The following is a 26588-nucleotide window of genomic DNA, read 5'->3' as shown; positions in this document are numbered from 1 at the left end:
ATGAGCACCCATGTGGGGTAGGCACCCGTGTGTGGTGGGCACCCGCAGTGAGGGTACACGGTGAGGGAGATCTGCTCTCTGTTCTCGAAGAGTGTATACACACCTCGAGAGGCAAGCCACAGGTACCACAAAAGGGAAACACAAGAGCCACCCTGAAAACCAAGTCCCAGGTTGCTTATCCAGGCTCCATTCCCATCCCCCCCCCCCCGGATTAGCAACCTGGGATGTGAGACTCCATTCCCACCAAGGCTGCTGAAGGACCGGGAAGGGGGCACCAGCCCTCTCAGCGCTTGGCTTCCTGCGAGCTAAGAAAGGAAGGTCTGGAGTCCCGCAGGCCCCTGGGTTTCACCCAGACTTGAAGCAGAGGAAGGAAGTGCTCAGAGCGCCAGGGCCCTCCGAGAACGGCGCTGCAGCTCCCCTTCTCCTCCCATCCCCATGGGGAAGGGGGCGCCTTTTCGGAACGCGGGTGTGAGGATCCACGGAGAAACAGGTGGCTCTTGCCACAGCCACAGAAGCGGGCAGAGGTCAAATGTATGGGCTGGAGGCACTGAGTTATCAGCACCCGCACATTCCAGGCCAGGCCTGGGGCCAGCCTGAAGGCAGGGGCTGCCTGGAGCGCTTGCAGGCTGACGTCAGGGGCTTCAGGCCAGAGCGGGGCGGGCCTGGGGGAGAGGAAGGGCCCTGCCCACTTCCCACCAGAGCCCACACTGCACCTCGGAGGAAAAGTCAGCTGGCACAGAGGGCCCCCAGGATGGAACGGTGGCTGACACCTGCCTGTCCTAGCTCCCTGGGGAGGGGAGGGGCGCAGGGCAGTGGACGGGGCCCGGCTGGGCTCCGGGTCCCACAGACCTGATTCCAGCTGCAGTCGGCTGTATGGCCTGGGTGTGTGGCCTCGGGGCTCCCACCCTCATCTGGTCGTGACAGCTGTTGACAAGATTACAGGATGGAGAGGCGTGGCGTGTGCTACACTGTGCAGAACACAGGAACGCGAAAGGAATGGTGCCACTATCGTTTCACGCATCTCAGGTCTTCCAGGTAACCGAAGGGGCCTGTAGCCGGTTTCTGCTGCCTTCTCCCCGACTCCCTGCACGTGAGCAGCGCCTCGGTGTCTCAGATGTGTATCGTGTGCTTGTTTCTTGTAGAACCCGAACCTTCCATCTTGTTTTGATGGGTCTCTTCCAACAAACGGGCTTCCCTGGCGGCTCAGACAGTAAAGAATCTGCCTGTAATGCAGGAGACCCGGGTTCCATCCCTGGGTCAGAAAGATCTGGCAGAGAAGGGAATGGCAACCCACTCCAGTATTCTTTTGCCTGGAGAATTCCGTGGACAGAAGAGCCTGGTGGGCTACAGTCTGTGGCGGGTCAGATGAGTCAGACATGACTGACCGACTTTCACTTCACTTTCCTACAAACAGGAGACGGGCTTCTGTGCCTCTCTGATGTAGAACTTGGCAGTGTTGGCCCAGCCTTTGGGGGGGGTCCTGTGCCTTTGGGGTCCCATACCCTGGGCGGTCCTTGTGGCTCTCCATCTGCCCCTACTGCCATCGAGCCGTCACTTGTCATTCACCCTGCTCCCGAGTCCTCTGCCTTCCGGGGTGCGACCTTTACTCTGCTTTGGTCTGAGAACCAGATTTCCAGGTGGGTTGGGGATGCAGGTGAGGTAAGCGGGAAGAAGCCCAGAGGAGGGGCATGGGGGCAGGGCTTCTCAAATGGACCATCGAGAGCTGGGTCACTTGAGCATCACTTACAGTGCAGAGTCCAGAGCCCCCAAATCAGAATCTCCAAGGGAGGCTGTGGAGCCTGCAATTTAAGGCGCTCCTGGGCACAGGAGCCTTGAGGAACCACAGCTGGGACTAAGGCGGCCCCTTCTGCTCTGAAGCCCCGCGGCCTGAATTCTTGATGCTTCAGTAACGGGATGCATTTCTTTCCCCGCCACGTTTTCCGCATCCCACCCCCATGTGGTTCTTCACCCCAGGCTCATTTCTACATCCGGGAGGCTGACGGGTGCTGCCCAGGTGTACAGGGGGCCTGTGTGCACCCCCTGCCCCTGGTGCAATCACCGAGCTGGGAAACGTCTCCAGAACTCCCAGCCTCGGACCAGCATCCTGTTCCCAGTGGGCGGGAGCAAGGAGGCCCTTCTTTCCCTTCTCAGCTCAGAGACGACTTTCAGCGAAATCATAGCCACACGCCCCAGGTAGATTCTGGAGTCCTCCCCAGCGTCCGCGGCCACGTCATCAGCCTCCAGGGCCCCGGCGACAGGGCATGACCGCCCGGCCCAGGATGGGGTAGCTGCCGCCGGGGACCGGGCTGGGGACCGAGATGCTGCCCGGGGCACTTTATTCCTGCTTCTGCTCTGTACAGGTATATACAGCGGTGTGAGCTTATGGTACATTATTTCACAAAATTATACATCCTGTGAGCACTCCTCCTGGGCGGGAAGTGGCAGATCCCACTCTGACAGACTGCGGATGTTCACGGGACCGCCCTCCCGCCCGCTCCCGGGGCACAGCGGCTCCTGCAGCTTCCCTCCGGGAAGAGGATGGACGCTGGTGGGGGACAGGCACCCCCACAGCCCCCACCCCCCCGAGCCTGCCCAACTGTCCCCCCTACGAGTCTCACGGGCAGGGGGACGCCAGCCCCAGCCCCGGTCTGTCACGGGGCGCTGGCGTGCATCTTCTCCAGGCAGCTGGCCCAGAAGGCCACCAGCCGGCTGTCGCGGTTGCCACAGAAGTCTGTGAAGTCCTTCAGCAGCCGGTCGGCGAACCTCTCGTCGCCGGTGGCGCTGGAGCGCCAGGTCTTGGTGAGCATGGTGTTGTAGGCCCAGTTGTAGCCCACGCGCTCCTCGCAGAACAGGGTCTGGCTGGCGGAGCTGGTGGAGTTGCGGCGCCGCCGCGGCTGCCCCGAGAACTTGCGCTTGGAGTAGGGCAGCTGCAGGAACACTGTCCCTGCGGGGACAGGGCCGGGTGGCGGTGCCGCCAGGACGGAGGCAGGCAGGGGACCCCGGGCCAGCCCGTGCACACCATCCTACCCCACCCTCCACGCCGCGCCCGGGGCGCCTCACCTGTGACATGGATGTACTGGGGCTTGTTCTCGGCTGGGAAGTTGAAAGCGGACGCAGAATACTTATCTTGAACAAACCCAAACCTAAAGGAAGATCAGCGAGACACGCTGCTGAGGACCTCCTGGGCCGGAGCGTGGCTGACACGACCCTCAGGCAGCCCAGCCTGGGAGAGGGGACCTGGAAAGTATCCCCGTGGAACGTCCCTGTGCTCCTCTCCATCCTCACCGCTTCCCACCCTCCACCCCGCCCACCTTGTCCCCTCTGAGGAGCTGAGAGCCCCTCACCTGCCTGGCCCTCCTTCCTCCAGCCTTCATCCCCCCAGCCACCCCCTTCCATCACACTGGCCCTGCCTCCCTCTCCCCTCCACCACCCCACCCCCAAGACCCTCAGCTCCCCGGGGCAGGCCCTTGTCTTCACTCCACTGAGTTGCCCGGCCTCACTCCCCTTCCTGTCTGGGCTCCTGCACTAAGTGCAGTGTTTCCAATAAAGGCTTCGCACTGAGAAATGCCGCAACCGGAGTCATTTTCCTTAAGGCGAGAAACACATGGGGCCCTGCCTCACTCTGTTCTGGAAACAGGCAGGAGGGGCTGTTTTCCATCCATGGCAGGTTCTGTGCCTGGTTTTTCTATTTCCACGAAGCGCATTCATCACAGCTCTGCCTGCTAAGTGCTGTGGAGGACGTGCTGGCGAGTGCGGCCCCTGCCCTGAGTTGAGGGGTTTATGTAACAAGTGCTGTGAGGAGGCAGCACTAAAGCAGGCACAGTCCTGTCTCCTCTCTGGACTGAGCTCTGGGGAGGTGCTGTGTTGCATCCTGGGCAGAAGCTCCCGGTTTCACAAGGCACCTGATAAGTCTTTGCTGAAGGACGTGTGAAGTCAGATGTGTAGATTAAACCGACCGGCTGCTTGCACCGTGGCTCAGCACCATCAGCCAGTTCCAGCACCTGTGGGCACAGCTCTGGAGCTCGCGCTTCCTCCTCTCAACTTCCCCATCAAGGCTATCTACTCAGCGTGGAGCAGCACGACCTGCTGACAAACTCGGCTGGGGTCTTCCTAACAGTAACCACCGTCTCCTGGAGGCTCACTGGGTGACAGGAATGTCAGGGAACCCCGCCAACAACCCGGGAGAACACGAAGGCAGAGCAGCTCAAGACTCCTCGGCCGGATGCTTGGTGGAGGGGTGGGCGGGGCAGAGGTGAACCAGGCCTGTATGCTTCTCGCGTCAAAGTCCTTTCCCACCGACCTCTTCACTCGACTGCCCCGAATCGTACACCCTCCTCCTGAGAGGAGGAAGTCAGGTCCCCGGCACTTATTTCACAGCCTTTACCAGACATCAAAGACAAGGGCAGAGGAAGATCTAAGGCAGGCCTGGGCCAGTTTGGGTGGAGGAGGCTGAACGGTCTGGACTTCACCTTATGGCTGTGGAGTGTGTGTACAGTGGGGGTGTGTTTGTGCATGATGGGGTGTGTGTATGCATAGTGGAAGGGGTGTGCACAGTGAGGTCTGTGTGCATGGTGTGCGTATGTGTACAGGGTGTGAGTGTGTGTGTACAGTGTGTGCGTGTGCATGGTGGGTGTGGGTATGCACAGTGGTGTGTGCACGGTGGGTGTCTGTGTGCACGGTGCGGCTGGGACAGCTGAAGGCACCTGAATAAGGTGATATGACCCTAAAAGCAGCACAGGAGGTTTTGATTTTCTATGGTTAACACAAGGAAGCCACTGGACACTGAGCTAGTGACATTCTGGAGACAGAGCTGGACCGGCCTGAGCCTAGGACAGGCCTTCCTTGGTACACATAGTAGGTATCACTAAGTAGCCACTAAATGTATCTATTGCTTGTTAAGTGTTCATTGTCTTCTCAACATGGGTCAAGGGGCTCCTGAAAAATTCTACAGGTTTTCATCTCCTGGCAAGTTTGCCTCTGGGTGGAGGCTGAGGAGACGGCTCTCTGCTCTCCCACCAACACGAATGAGAGGGAATCAGGCCTAAAAAACCGCAGCTCCAGGAACTGGACAGGAGGGCTCATCTCTGGAACCGCAGCAGAGGGACCCGTCGGAGATACGCAGTAAACCTGTCCTTGGTGGACTGGCTCTGTCTCCCAGGAAAGGGGATGGACTAGCTTCACTGTTTGAGACAAACACCGAGGCCTCCCCATGCTTCCTTCTTGCTAGGAACAAACCTGTGTGCGATGGCTTCCTGGAAAAGGTGCATTCGGTCCCAGTATGTTTCTGGTTCAAAGCCTGCAAGGAAAAAAAGAAAAAACACTGAGTTGCTATTCCAAGGTTTGCAATCATCCCTGGGTCCGGCCTCTGTGATCCCTTACTACTCTTGGCAATTCTCCCCCCTTGAGCCCGAGCTCTGCTTTTCCACACCACCAGCTTTCAGAAGGACTGGCCTCCACCCCAAGGAGGGACGTCCTAAAGAGAATGACAGCCCCCAAGCTCCATCAAGGTCTACAGAGGGGAGGAACACAAGTCCTCAGCGACCAGCGTGAGCTGCCAGAACTTGCTATGAGACTCATTCTAATGAAGTCTGTGCCAAAAGCAGAAAGGAGCAGGATATTAAATCCAAGCAAAGGACAAGCTTTAAGTGCATGCTATTTGCTTCCAAGGAGAAAAAAACGATTTACCAATCTTCCAGTTTAGGGGAAACTGAAGCAAATCAATATAAAAATGGTTTTTGGAAAAGTGATCAGCTGGGGAGGGGAGTGGCGTGGGGTAGATGGGTGCCCGCCCCCACCGCCGACTTCATGCTGTGGCCTGGCTGGTGTGAGGAGAGGAGCAGGGCAAGGAGGTGGCAGGGCTGAGGCAGTTGTCACAGGGCAGAGGCCACGGGCTGGGGCTGCCCTTAGGGTCAGCGTGCTGAGTGCTAGAGCAGCAACCACTCAACACGGCATCCCAGAGGCCAGGGGCGCCTGCAGGGGCTTGACTGCTCTTTCCTTCTTTGGAATTTTATATGTACGATAGATGTGAGGATTCTGGGTAACCAAAGAGAAAAAAAAAAAAGATGTTGGCTTTAATTGGTAAATACAAGACACAGCATGTTCTCGTCATGTTTTTAAGATGTTGAATTCCTTATTAGAAAGGGAGAGGACAGGAGCAGAGATGGCACAGAAGCAAGAAAATCGATTTTCAGATTCAAGTCCTTATTCCTTTCAACTAGGATGCCTTTCTTTCAGCTGTAACCATGGCAACCAACAGAGGATGCTGGTCTTGCAGACTGGGTTACAACTGGCAGGGAGAACCATCAGCTCATACAGCAATGTCCTCCGGGGCCAGCCCTGTGAGCACTCCTGCCCGGTTACAGCGAAGGTGGGAGACCCCAGAAGAGTCTTTGGATGGTGTGGGTGAAGATCTCGCCTTCTCCGCAGCACATTAACAACAGCAGTAGGAGGCAGTGCCTGGCTTAAAGTCATCAGACACGGATATAAACATCTGGCATTTCAGGAGTGCAGAAAACGGTCCCTCTGCAGCCATACCACAGGAGGAAACAAGAGCGTAGGGGGTCGGGGGAACTCATAAACTCTAAGGATCACGGGATCTATGGCCTCCAGGGGTCATGCAGCTCGCCTGGATCCCCAACTACTGCTTAAAATGCTGTGTCTGTACAAAAATGTCTTCCAAAATGTAAAAAACATACAGATGTACCTTCAGAACAAAAGCTTTTTGCACCCCGGCATGGGGGTGGGGGAGAACGGTTCTCTGCCACCAAGTACGCCACAGACTCATGAGAACTCAGGGAAAAGCACCTCCTTTGCCTCAAAGGTTTCTTCTTCCACACTGATAATTTCTACACCTAGGAAGCTAAAGGGCTCGGATCACCAGCAGCGACTCCAGCTTTTCCTTATAAAAAGGTCACCTGTGAGCTTATGGGACGCTTTGCAGGAGCTAAGAATATGCTCACTGCAGTGTGCTTGGTGGTGAAAAGTCCGTGCCGTGTGAACGCAGCTCACCCCTCGATCTGTGCACACCTGCCCCTGGAGTCAGGCAGGCAAGGCTGGCCCCGTGGGCTCAGTTCTGGGGGAGGGCTGGGACCAGGGGCCCCTCGTCCTCCTTCTGCTCTGCCTTCCTGTGCCGTGGGACTGGAGCCCTCCGGGTGCTGAGGCGCCTCAGCCGTGCACACAGCGCACCGTGTCCCGCTCTGCTTTCGGAGCCTCCCCTCTCCAGCCCTGCTGCGTGGAGCAGCAGGTGCAAGCCTCCCGTGCGGCTCAGCTTCCTGCCACCCACGCCAGTCAGGCTGGAGCGGAGAGAGGAGGGCACGGGAGAGCCCAAACAGCAGCGCCCCTCCTACCCACCATGCTCCCCCGGCCACACGAGGGTCTCCCTGAGCTGGCAAGGCAGCTCTGGCCAGCCCCATTTGAGAAACAAGGCCATGTGAGGCTCAGAGACATTAGGTGACTTGTCCAGGGCTGGCCAGCCACTAAGTGAAGAAACCAGGATTAAACGCTGGTCCCTCACCAGAAGCCCCTTCTTTTCACCACCCACGAAAAGCTGAGCTCCCTCCTGGCGCCTCGGGAGGCAACCCTGGCGGGTGGGGCGGGGGGCGGGCTCTGTGCAGGTGACAGCCCTCGGGAGGCGGGTGTCTCTTACCGTCAAACAGGTGCTCGCTGCCCTCCTTGAGCAGGCAGCTGACGTTGAGTGGGATGAACAGCTGGGCCCGGAGCGGGTCGCCGTACAGGTAACTGGGCAGAGCAAAGGGCCCCTCCAAAACCGGCACCAACAAAAAGCCACAGGAGGTGGCCTTGCGGTGCCAACCTTGGACCTGGTGGGAAGCACAGAAGCACAGTTTCCGGTTATGCACAACTTTTTTTTTCCTGTACCAAGCAGCACGCAGAATCTTAGCTTTCCAGACCAGGGATCAAACCCGAGCCCCCCTGCAGTGGAAGTACTGAGTCTTAACCACTGGACTTGCCAGGGAAATCCCACATATGTTAACATTGTTTTAAGAAATAACGTTATTTTAAAAAACCTTCCCCCCAAAACGAGGCAAAACCAATTAAAAAAAAAAAAGAGGCCGACTTATTTATACAGAAGATACATAGGTGACAGGAAATTCTCAGAACATTATCTGTTAAAAAAAAAAAGTGACAGGGCCTCTACCTGCACAGAATGTCTCCACGGTACCAGTGAAGTGTCAGGGCAGCAGATGGAAGTTCCAGAGAACGGGGGGAGGGTGGGAGAGAGCGTTACTTTTTGCTCTACACCAGGGATTCTCAACTGGGGCAATGCCCCCCTCCCTGGGGACACTAGCAAAATCTGGAGACATTTTTGGTTGACACAGGAGGGGGTGCCACTGTGGGCAGAGACCAGGGATGCTGTTGGTCTCTACATCCTATAGTGCACAGGCCAGGTCCCCTACTCCTGACAGAACAACCCATCCTACATGTCAGGAGCCCAAGGCTCAGACACCCCCTGATCTACACCTTTTCTGACTGTTTTGAGTTTTTCACAGTGTTTAATTTTTTGAGAGAGGCTATTGCAATGGTCCAGGTGAAGGTAACAGGAGCCTGAACTGAAAACAGTTGTTTAAGGGATGAGAATCCCTACACAGGCCCGACCACACACAGGGGGCTCACCATCTCAAAGAGCACGGCGGCGGTCACAGCCATCCAGTGCAGCTTGATCTCGAAGGCCGCGTTCAGAGAGAAGTTGCCGTGGTAGTAACAGCTGCACCACTCCAGCCGGTCCGTGCGGTTGTTCACATCCACGTCCAGGGTCACGGTCCTCTGCTCCGGGACAGTGGCGGCTACGTCAGCGTGCAGGCGGTGGGGCGCCCGGGGAGGGAAAGGAAGGCAGGGGGTGAGGAGGAGGAGCAAACAGCCAAGCACATCGACGTGAAACTGCAGGGCCTAGACGCTTCCTGGAGATCGTCTAGTCCAGGGCTCGGCCAATGTTTGCTATGAAGGTCCAGGGAGCAAGTGTTTTAGGTTGTGCAGCTATAAAGTCTCTGTTCTCACTACTCAATGCTGCTGTTAAGAGTGCAAAAGCAGCCAGACATTACCTAAATGAATGAGCACACTGTGTTCCAATAAAACTTTATTTACAAAAACAGATAGATTTTTAGGGCAGTGAGACTACTCTGTGTGATACTATAATGGTGAGTGCTGTTGCGCTGTGCTAAGTTGCTTTGGTCACGTCCAACTCTTTGCGACCCTTTGGACTGTGGACTATAGGCCGCTAGGCTCCTCTGTCCATGGGATCCTCCAGGCACAAACACTGGAATGAGTGGGCCTGCCCTGCTCCAGGGGCTCTCCCTGACTCGAGGACAGAACCCGCATCTCCTATGTCTCCTGCATTGGAAGCAGGGTCTTACCACTAGTGCCACCCGGGAAGCCCCATAATGGTGAGTACGTGTCGTTACACATTTGTCTAAACCCATAAAAGGCAGAACACCCAGAGCAGACTTTAAGGGAAACCATGGACCTGGTTGATAATGATGTGCTGGTGCAGGGCCATTGACTGTAACAAACGTCCCCCTTCAGTGGGATATGTCGATGGTGGGGAGGCAGGGGCGGGCAGGGAGTATACAGAAGCTCTGTGCTTTCTGCTCAGTTTTGCTGTGAACCTAAAAGTGCTCTAAAACCAAAGTTATTCTAAAACAAACAAATGATCAAATAGGCCTGTTTGTTCATAGCTTGCCTCCTCTAATCTAATCCAGCCCCGGATCTACAGATGAGGAAATAGCAGCCCATGGAGGGGAACTGCCCTGGTCAAGATTAGAGTCAGAACCTGAGCCAGGCTGAGCCCCAGATCTTCCGATTCCAGAGACCAAGCAGCCTAGACCAGAGTGAGGAGGAGGTGTTGCTTTTTGGTTTCAACCCAGGAAGGCAATAGTTCTATCATCTTTTCTCAAGAAATGGAAACTCTTACTGAAATCTAACGCTCTGTCCCAGGCTTCCCAAGTGGCCCTAGTGGTAAAGAACCCTCCTCAATGCTGGAGACACAGGTTCGATCCCTGCGTTGGGAAGACCCCTCTGGAGAAGAAAATGGCAACCCACTTTAATATTCTTGACTGGAGAATCCCCACGGACAGAGGAGCCTCGTGGGTCACAGTCCATGGTGTTGCAAAGAGTCAGACATAAAGGAGCAGACATATGCAATGCCCTGTCCCAATGACTGGGTGCTGCCCACTGATGCCAGGTCAGCACCAAAGTAGCTCATCTGATCTGGGCTCCTGCTCACAAATCCTTCTCAGCCAAGATGGGTGTTGTAGAGACAGGTCAGACGTAGAGTTCCTGACCAAAGGCCTGAAGCTGGCTCGGAAGTAAACAAAAGCCAGGGCTCCACTCTGTCTTTCTGGGTGAGGCTGGACCTGGGGCTTCTATAAACTGAGATCAGTCCCGTTTCCTCCCTCCCCCTCGAATCCAGTGGCATTTCTCCATGGGCAGCAGCCCACTGTAACAATCATGCGAGGTCCTGAAATAGTAAGAGTATTTTCCCAGAAAATGTGCACGTGAAAGATTCTGCCTGGTTTCAGAATTATTGAACCCCTGACGCCCAGGGTGTTCCTGAAGAAACTGTCAAGAACCAAAACAATAACACTTCTCCCAGAAGCAGAAACCCTAACAAAGGAGTAAGTGCAACACACGGGGCCCTGCACCCATGCCTGGGGGGCCATGGTGATGGGCGGTGCCCTGCCCCTACGTCTCACACAGGGCACTGGCCATGCTGGCTCTGAGTGACTCTGACAATCTGGAAACCAGCAAGGTTTCCATCCCACCAGCCAGGCAAGAACTCAAGTTAGCCGAGCACTTCCAGGCTGACCAGGTAGAAAGAGGAATTTCACTGGAGTCTGGCCTGTGTTATGTTTGTTCCCCTCCTTCTGCGGGGTTTTCGGGGTCACTCCAACCTGCCTGTGAGGGGAATCTCATGACACCTTGCCTAGAACTCATATCTCAACTCATCAGTCTGGTTCTCATAATCAGGTCACCACCATTCAATAAGCACGTATTCACCCCACCTTAGGGAAGAGTCCTGGGGTGCATGCCCTAAGGTAAGCACATTTAGTGGGGAGGACAGACGGGAGGTCCATGCTCAGAGTGAGTGCCTGGAATGGACCACCCCTGAGACCCCTTCCTCTTCTGAGGTCCTGAGATACTCTGGTGTGGGGACAGCCTCTGGCAGGGGTTAAACCAACAGAGAATATAGTCACTCACAGCCTCTGTGTCCTGACCCCCTGGGAAAAGTGACCACACTGTCCGTCTGGTCCATGCAGGACTAGCACCAGGCCCTGATCTGACGACTGCTGAGCCCTGTTGGTTGGCTGAGGCAGTAATGCACGTGCCCCACTCAGCCGGTGGAAGCTGCACAGAAGCCCGCAGCGTTGACAGTCACAGCATGACAGCCACGGTGGCCCTAACCCTGGTTCCCACGGCATTGCCCTTCTGGCTGGCTACCCGCCAGCACTCCCCGGGCCCCACCGGCCCAAGCACCTACCCAAGAGCGCGGCGGCCTGGCTGCGGCCCCCAAAGCTGCGGCTGAAGGAGCTGTGCCTGCTGGCGTAGGAGGCTGGCCGGCTGGGCAGCCAGGGCAGCAGGAAGGCGGGGATCTCCGAGTGCAGGAGCTCCTCCGCCACGAAGGCCACCTCGAACCACTTGCGCTGGAAGCTGGCGAAGTCGTCCACTGCCGTCGTGTGCCAGGTGGTGGGCTGCTGCACAGCCACTGCGGAGGGCGGTGGGGGGGCCCTCAGCACGGGTGCCTGTGTTCTCACCGATTCACGCCTGACGCAGTGAATCTGAAAACACAGCGCTAGGAAGCCAGCCATGAAAGGCTGTGGAGGGCGTGAAGCCTCTTGGGTAGAAATGTTCAGAATGGGGCAGCCTTTAGAGACAGACAGCTGACTAGTGGCCAGGGCCTGAGCGAGGCGGAGTTTGGGAGGGAGCACCCGTGAGAATGGGGTTTCCCTTTAGGGTGATGAAAAGGTCATGGAAGTAGACAGAGGTGGTGGGTACGCGACACTGTGAGCCCTGTGTGCCACTGAACTGTCCCCTTTAAAATGCTTAGTTTGGGGGAACTTCCCAGTGGTCCAGTGGTTAGGCACTTTCACAGTGGTGGTCCTAGGTTCAACCCTTGATCGAGGAACCAAGACACCACAAGCCACGTGGCATGACCGAAAAAAAAAAAAAGGCAAAAATAAATAAAATGGTTAGTTTCATGTCACGTGACCTCTATTTCAATTAAAAAACTATTTTATCCTCCGGTGATGCTCAAGTAAGTACAGATGCTCAGGGAGGTTGACATGTCCATCAACAGAGGGGACAGCGTCACACAAGGAGCCTGAGAAGCCCTGTAGTTGGGGGGGCGCGTTGCCAGGAAGAGTTGACTCACTGGAGAAGACTCTGATGCTGGGAGGGATTGGGGGCAGGAGGAGAAGGGGACGACAGAGGATGAGATGGCTGGATGGCATCACTGACTCGATGGACGTGAGTCTCAGTGAACTCCGGGAGTTGGTGATGGACAGGGAGGCCTGGTGTGCTTCGATTCATGGGGTCGCAGAGAGTCGGACACGATTGAGCGACTGATCTGATCTGATTGCCAGGAAATACCTGCTTCGTAGGCAATAGTCAGCCTCACCTCGCTCAGGATCTCTGTCCATCACGATCTTGTAGAAATAGAAGCCGTAGATGAAGGTCCGCCAGGCTTCACCAGAGGCGTGTGTAATGAGCTGCTCTTCCAGCATTTTCTAGAAGGAGAGTCAGCAAAACTCTGAAATTCCTGCAGGGGAACCCCTCAGACCCCACTCTCCTGCCATCAGCTATATCGGTGGCACTATGTTAAACGCTGTGCCTGATACAGATGACGCTATAAAATGCAAACGCATAATACAGTGTCATTAGGTATTTCAAACACAGACAAGTACAAAGAAAACCCAGGCCATACCATCAGCCACCTTCGACTAATTTAACTTTTTGCTGCTGCTACACTGCTAAGTCACTTCAGTCGTGTCCAACTCTGTGTGACCCCATAGACGGCAGCCCACCAGGCTCCCCCGTCCCTGGGATACTCCAGGCAAGAACACTGGAGTGGGTTGCCATTTCCTTCGCCAGTGCATGAAAGTGAAAAATCAAAGTGAAGTCGCTCAGTTGTGTCTGACCCTCAGCGACCCCATGGACTGCAGCCTACCAGGCTCCTCTGTCCATGGGATTTTCCAGGCAGGAGTACTGGAGTAGAGTGCCATTGCCTTCTCTAGACTTAAAGAGATTTTTGTTTAAGATCCCACAAGCCATGCAGCGTAGCCAAAGAAAACTAAACAAAACTTTAAAATCTCTATGGATTCTCCCATGTCTCACTCCCTTCTTCTCTATCCAGAAATAAATGGTTAGTGTAATGTAATTCTCATGTATGTTTTTAATAATTTCATTATATGGACACATATCAATCAAACGTCACTGATTCTCCATGGGGGCCTCTGTGTGGACAGGACAGTGTGCGCTGACCTTTCCCTTGCCCACTTCTCGAGTTTAATCCCAGCTCCGAACGATGTCATTAAATTCTGCAAGGGCTGGCTCAGTGCCTACCACGTGCCAAGCAATACTCGGGCACCGGTGTCGTGGAAACACATGGTCGGAGCTGCCCTGTTCTCAAAGGGCCCGGTCAGGGCGAAGGATGAATGAGATGCAGACAGACCACACTCGGCTGTGCCCGGTGCTCTGGGAAGAGCAGAGAGCCAGGAAGGCGCTGAGGCAGAGAGAAGGCTTTGCCTGGGCACTTTTCACTGGGACTCCCCTCCGAGGGTCAGAAGTATAGATTCTGCCCAAAACACCTCAGTGCACACGGCAGATCCTGCCTAACGTTTAAGTCAGGTATAGAAGTGCCTTTCAAAGCAAGATGGGCCCGTGAGGCATCGGTCAGCACCCCCCGCCCCTGGTCTCACCTGCATGATGTCGATGGCCATGGCCTGCGTCTGTACCCCCTCCACGTTGTTCACCAGCCAGTGCACCACCTCCGCGCTGATGAAGCAGCTTGGTGAGAGGCCCTTCTGCTCAGGGAGCAGCTGGACACCTGTCCTGAGTTCCAAGGAGGCAACAAGGAGAGAGAGAAGGTAAAAAAAGAAGAGACTCCCCCACTGAAGTGAGGACCCTCACAGTGCAATCTCTCCCCACTCTTCCCAGACCCAGAGAAATCCCTGTGGCGGGACAAGAAGGTGTGACGGGGGAAAGGAGAAGGGGGAGGGGAAGACCTGGCCTTCAGAATACCTGTGACTCAACCACTGTAGTCCCTGCTTTACAAACAAGGTAACAGGGCTCAGAGAGGTCAAGTAACTTGCCCAAGGCCACACAGCTGTTGAGGAGTCAGGTATAAACCCACCAAACTGCACTGCCTGAGCAGCACCCTGGCTCACGCCATGGGATCCTCTGACCCCCTGCATTCAGCCACTTACGAGGGGTGCTTCATGGCCTCCAGGATCTCCACCAGGGTGGAGGAAGATGTCAGAGAGCTGGCCACCAGTTGCTGAGCGCTGCAAACAGAGAAGGAAGCCAGGATGATCTGGACACTGAAGACACTGAAGCAAAGTATGGACAGCTACATCCTGGGGGTATCTCAGCGGGGCTATCCTGCTTCCAAAGCGCGTGTGTGTGTGTTAGTCACTCAGTCATGTCCAGCTCTTTACGACCCCATTTACTGTAGCCCACCAAGCTCCTCTGTCCATGGAATTCTCCAGGCAGGAACACTGGACTGGGTTGCCATTTCCTTCTCCAGGAGATCGTCCTAACCCAGGGATTAAACACCGCAGGCAGATTCCTTTCCATCTGAGCCACAAGGGAAGCCCTTTCCAAAGAAGTGTGTGTGTGTGTGTGTGTGTGTGTGTGTATATATATATGTATTTAAACCCCATCCTTGGGTCCCCGTGTCCCCCAGGGACTATATATGACATCGTGGCTGCCCTCAAGCTGGGCTGGTTGGGCTGATCTGATAAACCTATTTGTGGGGCAGAAACAGAGACTCAGACCCACAGAACAGACTTACAGACCCAGCGGGGGCAGAAGAGGGTGGGATGAATTGAGACAGTAGCACTGAAATATACACAGTACCACATGTGAAATATTTAGTTAGCTAAAGGGCAGGTGCTCTGTCACACAGAAGGCTCAACCCGGTGCTCTTCGACAATCTAGAGGGGTGGGGTGGGAGGGAGCTTCAGGAGGGAGGGGACCTGGGTACACCTATGATGACTCACGTGGCTGCAGGGCAGAGACCAACATGACACTGTAAAGCAGTTACAGATAGTTATCCTCCAATTAAACAAATTTATTAAAAAAAAAAAAAGAATTCAAAGTGGTTTTGTGTCCTAACTTGCTTCCTTTAACAAGCATCTCCCCTTTGAATAATCTATGTCAGGCCCGACCACTTCCAAGATATTTCCCTGGAGGGAAGCTCTGGGCCTCCCACACACCACATCCTTCTTCCCTGGTGCCTCAGGGGTAAAGAATCTGCCCACAGTGTGGGAGCTGCAGGAGACGAGGGTTCGATCCCTGGGCTGGGAAGATCCCTTGGAGGAGGGCATGGCAACCCACTTCAGTATTCTTGCCTGGAGAATCCCCACAGATAGAGGAGAGCCTGGTGGGCTACAGTCCACGGGGTCGCAGAGTTGGACACGACTGAGCAACTCAGCACACACAGAAGCACCAGGTACTGTGGTCAGAGCATGGGGGCCAGAATCCCACAGTCATCACCACCAGTGGGAGGGCCTCTGGTTTCGCTTGGCTTCAGTTTCCCCATCTATAAGCTGGGGAGGACACTGTTCCTGTCCTCCAGGGTTGCTGAGGGGTTAACGTGTGTAAAATACTGAGCATGGACTGACACCCACCAAGTCCAAAGCGGTCAAAGATTCTAAACACAACAGTAACAGCCACCCTTTTGAACTTGGAGACGTGGAAGATGCTGGTGAAGGGGACTTCCCTGGCAGTCCAGTAGTTAAGACTCCGAGCTTTCAATGTATGAGGCACAGGTTCAATCCCTGGTTGGGGAACCGAGATCCCACATGCCACATGGCATGGCCAAAAAAAACAACTGGTGAAGGTCAAAGAGCCAGGAGGCATCAAGGGTCCACATTTGAATCCCATCTGCCTGCTCCCAGTGCCCAGAGCTTTCCATCACCTGCTGCGCGAGCTCTTCCCTGACGATATGACGGATCATAAAGATGCTGAATACTCAGCAACTGAACCCAGGTCCCTGGGCACAGGACACACAGGCACGGGTCACACCAAACCTGGGGCTTATCCGGAAGCTCCTTAACCCCCGCCCCCTCCCCGGGCACCCGTCTTGGTCTCCTCTTCCTACTCGGTGGGTCCAGGACCCACCAGAGCATTTCAGAACCTCAGGGGTTAAAGGAGCCTTTAAAGAAAGACCCTGGAAGTGAACTTCCTTCCGATGCCTGAGTCCCTGTGACAAGCGTTTGGACAGAGGCCACCCCGTCGTGTGAACATCATCAGCGGCAGAGCCTGGTTCCCTGAGGCAGGACCAGCTGCCTGGGGCTCTCTGCCATGAGATGGAGTGTGTTCTCTGTAATTCAGCCAGGCGTTCTGACTCGTGTAGGTCCCGGCCTTCTCCAGGCTAGACATTCCCAGTTCCTCTTCCAAAAGCAGAAGAGAACCTGCTGTTCTACCCTCGTGAGCGACAAGGAAGCAGAAACGTGCATGCCTTTCCTGTGCCCCGGAGCTGAAGCGTCCACCAGGCTTGGTGGGGACGTGGACCTAGAGACACGAGAGGCCGGACGAGCCCAGATCCCACACAGCACCTGATGCCGTGGTGTCTCTACAGGAGCCTGTGAGGAGGGCAGGGCACAGACCACCAGCCCTGTCGGAAGGTGCCGGTGAGGACTGACTGGTCTGCGCTCCCAGACATAACTCGTAGCCGAGTTAGAACTCCGGCCCGAGATCTAGACCCCCGGCCTCTGCGGCCTCTGTGGTCAGAGCATCCCCACCTCCCAGGAGCACAAGTGTGGTCTTCCTGAGGCTCACCCACTATCGCTGGAGTTTGCGGAGGGGAAGCCCTGTTCCCCCAAGCTCTGCAAGTTCCCGAAGGTCTGGCTGTTGCCCCTGTCCACGGACTGGCCTGTGCTCACCCCCAAGCTGCTGCCGTCCAGCACCGGGGCGGCCGTCTGGTCCAGAGACACCTGCAGGAGATTTAAAAGTTAATGCCAGAACCCAAAAACCTTTCAGGCTGTTCACATGTACGGTCCTTCTTGTCCCTCTCCTTCCCAGTCCCCGCTGGTCCCCGGGGGAAGAGTTAAAGCGTGCAGGGACCACCCCCCACCAGGCGTGCACCCCCTTCCATCAGAGTAGGGGGAGTTCCTGCACCCCAAACCGAGGCCATGGGAGGCCACTGTGCACAGCGAACCCCCCAGACCAGCACCTGACTCAAGCCACAAGGTGTGCACTGAAAAAACCCCGGAGGAGGAGTGAGGAAGCTGGTGTCCCCCCAGGGCTGGGAGGAGGGAGACAGCACAGAGACAAGCAGCTCTGACCCCCAGCCCTATCCTCCTCGCCCATGTCCGTCCCGGGTGCGGACAGTCTTCTTGTTTATCCAGGTTCACACCTCAGGCACACCTGAAGCCCCCTTCTCCCGCTTCACCCCTAAGGAGAGGCCTCGTCCTGTGGCCTCCCCTCCACTGACTCCCAGAGCCCACCAGATCTGCCCATGAACCCCCCGGCTCCCACTGACCCCACCCCACACACACCCTACCTGCGAGCACTCCAGCTTCACCCTCCTAAAGGACAATTCTCACCCCATCACTCTGTTACCCTGATATCTTTCCAGTCTCCCCACAAGCTATTGGACTGAGACCCGACTCGCAGAACTGGGGGCTTCCGCACACACACCCCCACACCCACGGCTGCATTTCCAGCAGAGTCAACCCTGGTGTTCAATCCTGTCTGTGTGCCCCGCCGGGACGCCCTTCCCCACCAATGTGGGCTACAAATGCTGTGTTCCAAGTGCTGCTCCCTTAGTGAGACGCTCCCTGACTCACTCTGCTCCCCAAACAGAAATCTCCTTCTCTACTTTCAGTCTCGGACCCTCGCCTGGGGCTGGCACGTTCTGCTTCCTGTCATGGTTTTCTGTCTCATTCCCTTTAAACAGCCTGACGGGCAGGACGATGACCCGCCCACCTAGAGAGGCTGCACGGGACAGCTGACGTCTGGAGAGAACGGCAAGCCTTCAAGAGCGCTTCTGGCAAGATACAAGATGCCTGGCCTCTCTCACACGGGGTTCTCGAGTACTTCCAGAAGAAGAGTATCAGATACTCTATTAGATGATAAAAAAAATATCACTCCTAAATAAAAGAGAGCGTCTCAACCACGGTACTGCTGCCATTAGGGGTCAGATAAGCCTTTGTTGTGGGAACTTCCCAGCTGGCTCAGCGGTAGAGAACCCACCTGTAATGCAGGTTTAATTCCTAAGCCGGAAAGATCCCTTGAAGGAAGAAATGGCAACCCACTCCGGTATTCTTGCCTGAAGAATCCCATTGTCAGAGGAGCCTGGCGGGCTACAGCCTTGGGGTCACAAGAGTGCCTGAGCGCCCATGAAGCCTTTGTTGTGGGGACTGCCGGGTGCACTGTGGGCGCTCAGCAGCATCCCTGGCTTCTGCTCACCAGACGCTAACCACGACCCCCTTATCATCTCCCTCTGCTCCAGCTGTGACAGAAATGCCTCCAGGTATTACCAAAGGTCCCCTGGGAGACAAAGTTATCCCTGGTTCTGAAAGAACCAGTGTGCTCTTCTACATCAGGCTCAATGAATTGCCAAAAAAAAAAAAAAAAAAAGGACCACATAGACTTTGCCAGCCCCATAAATACACAAAGAAACGCAGCAAGAGGCAGCTTGCAATTACCAACCACCATCTGCCCTCAACCAGCAAGACTTAGGAAGAGGTTTCATGCCATGAAACTAAGTTAGAAGCTAATGGAGGGGACCAGACCCAGCTCTCTGGCACAGGTGCCCCTTCTGGGCCTCTCTGTGGGTTATCTCTTGTCTATCGCTCCTGAGTCAGAACCCCACCACCAGCCCACACAAGGATGTGGTTAAAGAGTTATCTTCTAAATCAGAAGTTGGCAAATATCTTCTGTCAAGGACCAGATGGTAATTATTTTAGGCTTTTTGGGCTATAAGCCCTGTTCAAACTGCTCAACTCTGCATGAAAAAGCACAAAAGCAACCATCAATGATGTGAATGAAGGGGTGTGGCTGTGTTTCGATAAAACTTTATTGACAAAAGCAGATGGTGGGCCAGACTAGTGTTTGTATGATTACATGGTTAATCAGTATAAAATAACAAGTTAAAAAAGATAAAACTTCCCCTGCCCTTATGACGCTTACCAGGAAAAAAAAGAGTTCAACCTTTAAGTCAGGTTGCTACGTCATATGGACAAAAACACCTAAAGGGGAAGATGCTACCATGTCAGTGGCAACCACGTGGGCAAAGACGGGGACACTGATACCCCTTTGTCGCCACCAACAGAAGGTACTGCATCTCCAAGATCAAATTCAATTTCAACTGCCCCTCAAACTCGGCTTCAGCCCAATTCCAGGTGTTTTCAGAACCAAGCTGAAGGCCAGGTCAAGGCTTCAGCTGACAGACAGGCATGCATGGGCTGCAGGGCCCTGGGGTTGGACTGACCTGCGGGTAGAAGGCGGATGATGCTGTGCGCGGGCTGCGGACAAACTCCATAAAGAAGGCCCCGTCCTGAGGTCAGAGCGGCAGGAAGCGGCGGCAGGTGCAAGAGGGTGGAGGATGGCACGTGGCCCAGCAGTGAACCATTGCAGGAGGAGGAAGGGACGAGAGAAAAAAACAAAAACAAGGAGGGAAGGAGAGAAAGAAGGGCACATGAGGGGAAAGGGAAAGAGAGAGAGAGAGAGAGAGAAAGAGAGACCCATTCACCCAGGAGGAAGATATCCAGATGCAAAGCGTTAGCAGAAACCCACACCTTCCCAGGCACAGCATCCCAGCCATGTAGGCGCAGCACCTGGGGGAAGGTGTGCCCAACCGCCTCAGGTCTCATCAGAGCCAAGCTCGGATGCCTGCGCCCCGACATAGCTCTGAACGTCCTTCAGACCCATGCCGAGGGGACGGGAAGGCCGCAGGGCAGCTTGTGTGTGTGGGGGCACAGGGCAGGACTGGGGGCAGGGTCCTGGCCTGGTGGGGAGACCCCCAGGCTTCTGGGTGATACGTGGACACCTGAAGCTTGTGCTTCCACCTGTTACTAAACACGGCAGCAGATGGGAGAAAAGGATTCAATGCAGGAAAAGTTTTTGCTAAATTTTCCAAGTGAACCAGGGACACAGAAGCAGCAGTACCTTCTCCTCTACTGGTTGTGTAATGACACCACGAAGCCGCTGAAACATTTATAGTGTCAGACACGTGTATGCTCACCAGGAGGAGCTCCTGGCATGGCCTCCCCGCCATCCCTGCAGGGTTCAGGTTGCCGTGGACTTCAAACATAAACGGCAGAGAGAACTTTTCCGATCACACCTCCCTCCCTCCTTCCTTCTTAAGGTCAAGACATATCCTCTTGTCTCTTCAAAATCTTTGCACTTTTTATGTCATCACTGAAATTTGGAACTGGCACTCCATATACCTGAAGGTCTCTGCTTGCCTACAACTTTTCTTTAATTCTAAAAGGAGAATCACTGAAGCATTTCACTGTCTGTTTTACCAGGACTGCTGTCCCGGCCCACCAGCCACGACAAGCTCCAGTAACGAGCAGCGGAAACGCGCATGCGGGTACCCTCCACACGTCCTGACGTGTAGGAGTCTCCCTGGAGACAGTGGCAGGCCGTCTCCTGACCCCTCTGCCTCCCCCGGACCACTTGGAAATCTACACCCGGCAGACCCCTGGCCACCTGTGTGGACTTCACTGTCTAGCCGGATGAGAAGGGGAGTGCTGTGGACAAGCCTCCCGTTTGGCCACTGGCATGTGTTAACCCTAATCCTTGTGGCTGTAAGCGCCCACTTCTCAGTGCGGTCCCCACACGGCTTCTAGTCCTGGGGGCAGCACAGGCACTGGTGTGTCCCATGCTCTGCTTGCGCCCCTCCTCTGCCAGAGCACACAGAAGTGGAGATGCTGACACGAGGCACCCGAGGACAGACGAAAAGACTTCCTTCACTGACGGTTGTTCCCGACGCACAGACTCCACTGGGGACTGGACCCAGAGCCACTGTCTCAGAGCTGGGCTTGCAGAACAGCCTACAAAAAAATCTGGTCCCCTGGCCGTTCCAGTCTGTGAATTGCGAGCTTTTCAAATTTTAAATGGTGGAGGAAGAGTCCACACGATAACCTGGGTCCTGCCTCTCAGCCCACAAAGACTAAAATATTTCTTAAGGTTTGCCGTCTCAGGTCTGTGAATTCCCCAAGTTGCCTGCAGCCTCGGCTGCTACTTTTCTCAAGATTTCAATCCCTCCATCCTAGTCATCTAATTCTAGGAACTTATCCTGAAGAAATAATCAGAGATGTGATCAAATAGTTATGTGCAAGGCTGTTGCAGCATTATTTGAAATTGTGAGACACTGCAGAATAATTATAAAAACTTTATGGAATACTTACCAAAAACTATTTTTAAAAATCTGAAACCACATACATGTTGTTTTAAACAAATAAAGGTCTAGTCACATGATGAAATATTTTATAGTGACTTTTTTTTTTTAAATCATGCTTTGGAGAAATAATGAGATGGGGAAATCTTCATGATGTGGTAGAAAAATAAATAAATAGGCAGATGGATATATAAGTTGGCCACAGTGTTGAAAAATAAAAAAACCTACTGAATCTTAAGTCTCTGAGTGAGAGAAACCAGATGAGGGAACGTGCGGCCACATGAGAACGATCTCAGGTTCTGAATTTCTGGGGAGAAGGAGCTGACAGAGTCGTACCTATTGGTCTTCGAAGGCAGGACAAGCCTGCCCTGTGGAGTTTTCAGCCCCTCTGCTGTACTCGCCAATCCTGTGCAGGGGCCAAAGTCCCAGGTTTTGGTTTCTGTCTCCCAGGACACTCCCGTCCGACTACTTCTCAGGAGTCTATGCTGACTGATGGGCGTTTCGTTCACCAAAGAGGGAGCTCTCCTGGAATCTGCTTCAGCCGTTTTCTATCCTCCCCCCACCCACCCACCCCCATCCCTTCTCACCCTCACCAGGGAGGGCTGAGGATGGAGCTGAAGGGAAACCAGAGGCCAGCGTCACAGCTCAAGCCAGACCTTCAGGCTTGACTGACCCAATTAACCTGACTAATACACCTGCTTTCCTCAGGTAGTCAGCTTCCTTACAAGTCCCGCCATCAACACAGTGATGCTACCAAGGGTTCACCAATTCCTCAGCACACTTGGTTCTGGCTCCGAGGGCTGTGTGCTACCTTCCACAGCGAGGCCCTGAGTGCACACGCTGGCCCCCTGCCCATCCAAGGGGCTCCTTTACCTTTCGCGGGCTGTCCACATAGGTGGGAGTCATGGCTACACCGCCACTCTCGGCCGGCGGGGCGGAGCTCTTGACCCCGTGTGCCGCTGCCTGCTGCTCTCCCAGGCACCTGAGAGGAGGAAACACACACAGGCGGTTCTGCTCAGAGCCCAAGGAAGGACCAGCGTCGGCCATGACGAGCCGAAGGCTGCTCTGCGGCCCTCATCTCTGAAACACGCTTTTCCCTTTGTTTCTCCTCAGACCCTGTGTGGTGCCCTTAATTTCATTCACTGTCCTGAATGATTGCCAGCTGCCATTGAAAATCAGAAAATAGCTCAATTTTAAAAGCATCTTGGTGGTCCAGTGGTTAAGATGCAGAGGATGTGGGTTCAATCCCCTCGTGGAGGAAATAAGATCCTGCACGTCACACAGTGCAGCCAAAAAATAAACGAGTAAATAAAAGTATCTTGGCACAGCTTAGGGTTTACGTATTCCTTTGAAAAGGCAAGTGACATGGTTTGAGTCACTCCATCCGTGAACACCATGCTTTCAACTCTCTGCGACAGAGCTTTTCCTCAGTTTTTATTAAATAGACCACCAGAAGCACACTCTGAAAATTAGGGCTGTGTTACCGTTCAGCACAACTAAATAGGGTGGACCGTGTCAACTCTTCACACATTTTGAAGATGTGTTAATCTTGCAAATGCACACACTTAATCCCTCCCCACCCGCTAAAAAAAAGCCACGCACATAACAGGCATTATCTCAGACACAAGACAACTATGGTTTTCTTATGACATCTCCTCCTATCTTGGTTCTGGAGTCCATAAATGCTTACTTTCACATTTATTTTTCTAATTTCTTTTCCATACTAAAATAAACCATGAATCATTGTAACTTAGGGCTTCCCAAGTGGCTTAGTGGTAAAGAATCCACCTGCCAATGTGGGAGATCTGGGTTTGATCCCTGGGTTGGGAAGATCCTCTGGAGAAGAGAATGGCTTCCCACTCCAGTATTCTTTCTTGGAGAATCCCATAGACAGAGGAGCCTAGTGGGCTACAGTCCATTCAGTTCAGTTCAGTTCAGTTCAGTCGCTCAGTCACGTCCAACTCTGCGACCCCATGGACTGCAGCACGCCAGGCCTCCCTGTCCATCACCAACTCCCGGAGTTTACTCAAACTCACGTCCATTGAGTCGGTGATGGGTCAGTCCACGGGGTCACAAAAAGAATCAGACGTGACTTAACGACTAAGCAATAACAAACTGTAACTCAAATGAGCCCCCAAATTAGACTTTTACAGTATCACTGAATCTCTATTTGGTAAGTTCCAGGAGGCTCACATCCCAGTCTTAAATGCTCAGGTGTTACTGTGACACACCCTACTTGCAGTGGGCACTGTGAGGCTCAGACCCTCGTGTGGCTGCACTGCATCAGGAGCTGCCGTTTTGTCCAGCGGCCCCCCAGCAGCCCTCCAGGGGGGCCCATGCCCTTCCCCAGGCTGCCTGGGGACAATGAACCATCACCAAAGGGTGTAAACGCCTGGCCCTGGTCTAACCCGGCTCACTTCCAGGGGGAGACCGGAGGCGTCAGGGGCTTTTCCTGCAGCGGGGCCTCTCCCTCGGTCCTCTGCCCCCTCCCTCCCCTGGGAAACCAATTCGTGACGTTTCTCTCGTCTTAAATTCTGACACGTCTGTTACTGATGGTGAGGTTAACTCATATCGGAGATTAAAAACTGGTTTCCATAGTAACTTGCTACACTTTCTCTTTTTAGCTTTTATCATGGAAAATTTTCAAACCCATATGAAAATACAGGGTAATATAATCAAACCCATGATTTACCTGGACCCCAGGATCATTTATGATGGAGCCAATCTTGTCCCATCTATACCTACCCACCCCGATTATTTGGAAGCAAAACTCACATATGCTATTATTTCACCTGTAAACACTTCAGTGTGTATTGCATCTCTAGAAGAAAATAAAAGAATAACAATCCCATCAACACACTTAAATTTTTAAAAATTTTCTAGTATCATTATTTCTCGAATTGTCTCCAAAAAAACTTTTTACAGTGTGTTTGCTGGATGCAGTTAAGGTCCCTATGCTGCAGTCAGTCATGTCTCTCGAGCATCCTTTAAGCTGGAAGCTCTTTTCATCTCTCCATATCCTGCAATTTATCTGTGGGAGAAAGGAGCCCACTGGTCTTGTAAATTTACCATCTGGATGTGCTCATCACATCCCTTTATTGTTTACCCCGCTCCTCTGCGCCCAGCACTTCCTGAGAACTAGAAATTGTATCTAGAGGTTTGAGCACATTTAGGCTTGATGGGCAGGAACTTCTCCTCAAGCATGCTGTGTGCTTCTATCTGGAGGCCTCGGCATCTGGCGATGTGAGCGGTCACTGGTGATCTCTGCTAGATCCGTAAGCACATAGGAGCCCATACGTGGTAATGTTCGAGCACTCCCTCTGGACCCATTAGCTTGAATACTGGAGAGACAAACACCTCCCCACACCAATCGCTTGGCTACTCTGAAGGGTGATTCACATATGAAAAGCAGACTAAAAGTTCAACTCTGCCTAAGCCCCGTACATCGTGCCGTCTCTGCATCACATCATGGCATGTTCCTCTGGGCCTTGTCCACACACACCCACTGGGACATCCTCCTATGCTTCCTGGGAGCCATGGCCATTTCCCTGGCTGTGCTCCAGTGTTCCCTCGTCTGATGTGCATGACAACCCTCGTGTACTGAGCTGCAATCTATGTGCTGACCTATGGACCAGGGGTTGGGGATTCAGAGACACCTGGGACCTATCCTTGCCCTTGGAGGCTCCACAGCTCAGGGGAGGGAATGCCACCAAAAAAAACTGCTATGCTGTGCATGTCCACACGAGACACGTATGGGGCACGCTGCCTTCTTCCCAGAGGCCACGATGACTGCCACGTGGGCTCGCTCCCTGCTCTGACTCCCTGATGTCAGTTTCTCTCCATCAAACAGAAGCCACGGAGCCCATACTGCCCACAGCCCTTCTCCCGTGGCCCCTGCCTCCCACGAGAGCCTGACGCCATGTGAGCACCTCCAGGCAAAGACTCAGGGGAACCGGAGGAAACCGAGACACGTGATAAGACGGCAGGCCTACAGGTGAAACTTCTAAAGCTCTTCTTCATACTGCTGCAACACAGTTTTCCATAATAAAACTGGATCTGCTTGGGGTAGCAAAAAATAAAGAAAAGCACAAGGTAAAAAATGCCACATGAGCAAACATTACATAAAGGCCTGGCTCCCTCTGCTCGGCCTCTGCTCGGCCTCCAGCTCTGAGAAGAGGCACCACGTCGCCTGGGAGCAGCCATCTGGGGGAAAATACATCTCAGGGCCCCCTGTTCTGCCTCCTGCTATGGGGTCAGCTGAGCGCCCCCCACACATTAGGGGACACTGTCACCCCAAGGCATCTCTCCTCTTTCCATCTGAGCAGAAAGAGGCTCCATGGAGCGCTCGGAACAATGACTCACTGACACATTAAAATAAGATTCCCCCACCTCCAGCTTCACACCCCTCCCAGCAACATATGTTCCTTGTTCTTTTTTTCCAGCAGGAAAGGTCTGTGATTAGCTAAGGGACAATCTGCAGGTAGAGTTGTGGGGTCTTTCCTGGGTCAGACTTTCTGGAGGCCCCAGCACCCTCAATCATGGGCCTGACCTATCCCAGCTTTGCCTGTCATCTGTCCGCCCCCGCCCCCCCACCGTCACCCTGGCCACTCTCTTCCCTCCCCACTGTATCCCTTTCTCTCTACCCCATCCTTGCCTCCAGCCTCTGTTGCCTATCGCCTGGACCAGTCAGGCCTCTGCCTCCTGAGACCATCCACCAGGCCTTCCCATATGCAGGACCCATCTCTGAAAACACCACTTCTGCCAAAGACGCTGCATGAATATTTCACGATATTAAGGAACTGCTGTGACTTCTTAGGTGAATTATGATATTACGGCTTTAAGAGTACTTGTCTTTCAGAGATGCACACTGAAATCTTATAGAGGAAGAGATGAGATGTCTGGGGTTTTATAAGAAATAAAAAAGAAGAGAAGCAAGTGGGATATAAATGAAACAAGATTGGCCCTGAGTTAACAATCATTGAATCTGAGTGATGGGTAATTGGGG

General features: G+C 54.0%; 1 protein-coding gene and 1 long non-coding RNA gene across 12 annotated transcripts in view; one reads left to right on the top strand and one right to left on the bottom strand.

The window, feature by feature from the left end:
- Positions 1-667: 667 nt before the first annotated feature.
- LOC147355794 (uncharacterized) lies at positions 668-3568 on the top strand. Its single transcript, XR_015144804.1, has 2 exons — positions 668-1035; positions 1143-3568. It is a non-coding gene; the product is annotated as an uncharacterized LOC147355794 (long non-coding RNA).
- The window catches only part of DEPDC5 (DEP domain containing 5, GATOR1 subcomplex subunit), a 72474-nt gene continuing 48080 nt past the window's right edge, over positions 2195-26588 (bottom strand). For 4 of the 11 annotated variants that reach the window (XM_086348855.1, XM_086348857.1, XM_086348861.1 and 1 more), the window contains 12 exons: positions 22457-22565; positions 19670-19735; positions 17014-17168; positions 14436-14513; positions 13929-14061; positions 12629-12737; positions 11492-11716; positions 8632-8801; positions 7646-7817; positions 5236-5296; positions 3061-3143; positions 2195-2944 (listed from right to left, as the gene is read on the bottom strand). In XM_086348855.1, the coding sequence (XP_086204981.1) occupies positions 2652-2944; positions 3061-3143; positions 5236-5296; positions 7646-7817; positions 8632-8801; positions 11492-11716; positions 12629-12737; positions 13929-14061; positions 14436-14513; positions 17014-17168; positions 19670-19735; positions 22457-22565 (1654 nt within the window). In that variant the 3' untranslated portion in view covers positions 2195-2651. Of the gene's footprint in view, positions 2945-3060; positions 4002-5235; positions 5297-7645; positions 7818-8631; positions 8802-11491; positions 11717-12628; positions 12738-13928; positions 14062-14435; positions 14514-17013; positions 17169-19669; positions 19736-22456; positions 22566-26588 lie in introns of those variants that run through there. The other 7 variants (XM_086348858.1, XM_086348859.1, XM_086348862.1 and 4 more) reach the window with 5 other exon arrangements.

This window comes from Bos grunniens, chromosome 17, assembly GCF_055505025.1.
Source record: "Bos grunniens cultivar Pamir isolate PY7600 chromosome 17, Bosgru_T2T1.0, whole genome shotgun sequence".
In the NCBI taxonomy this organism is placed as follows: Eukaryota; Metazoa; Chordata; class Mammalia; order Artiodactyla; family Bovidae; genus Bos; species Bos grunniens.
This window is presented reverse-complemented; position numbering and strand designations above follow the sequence as displayed.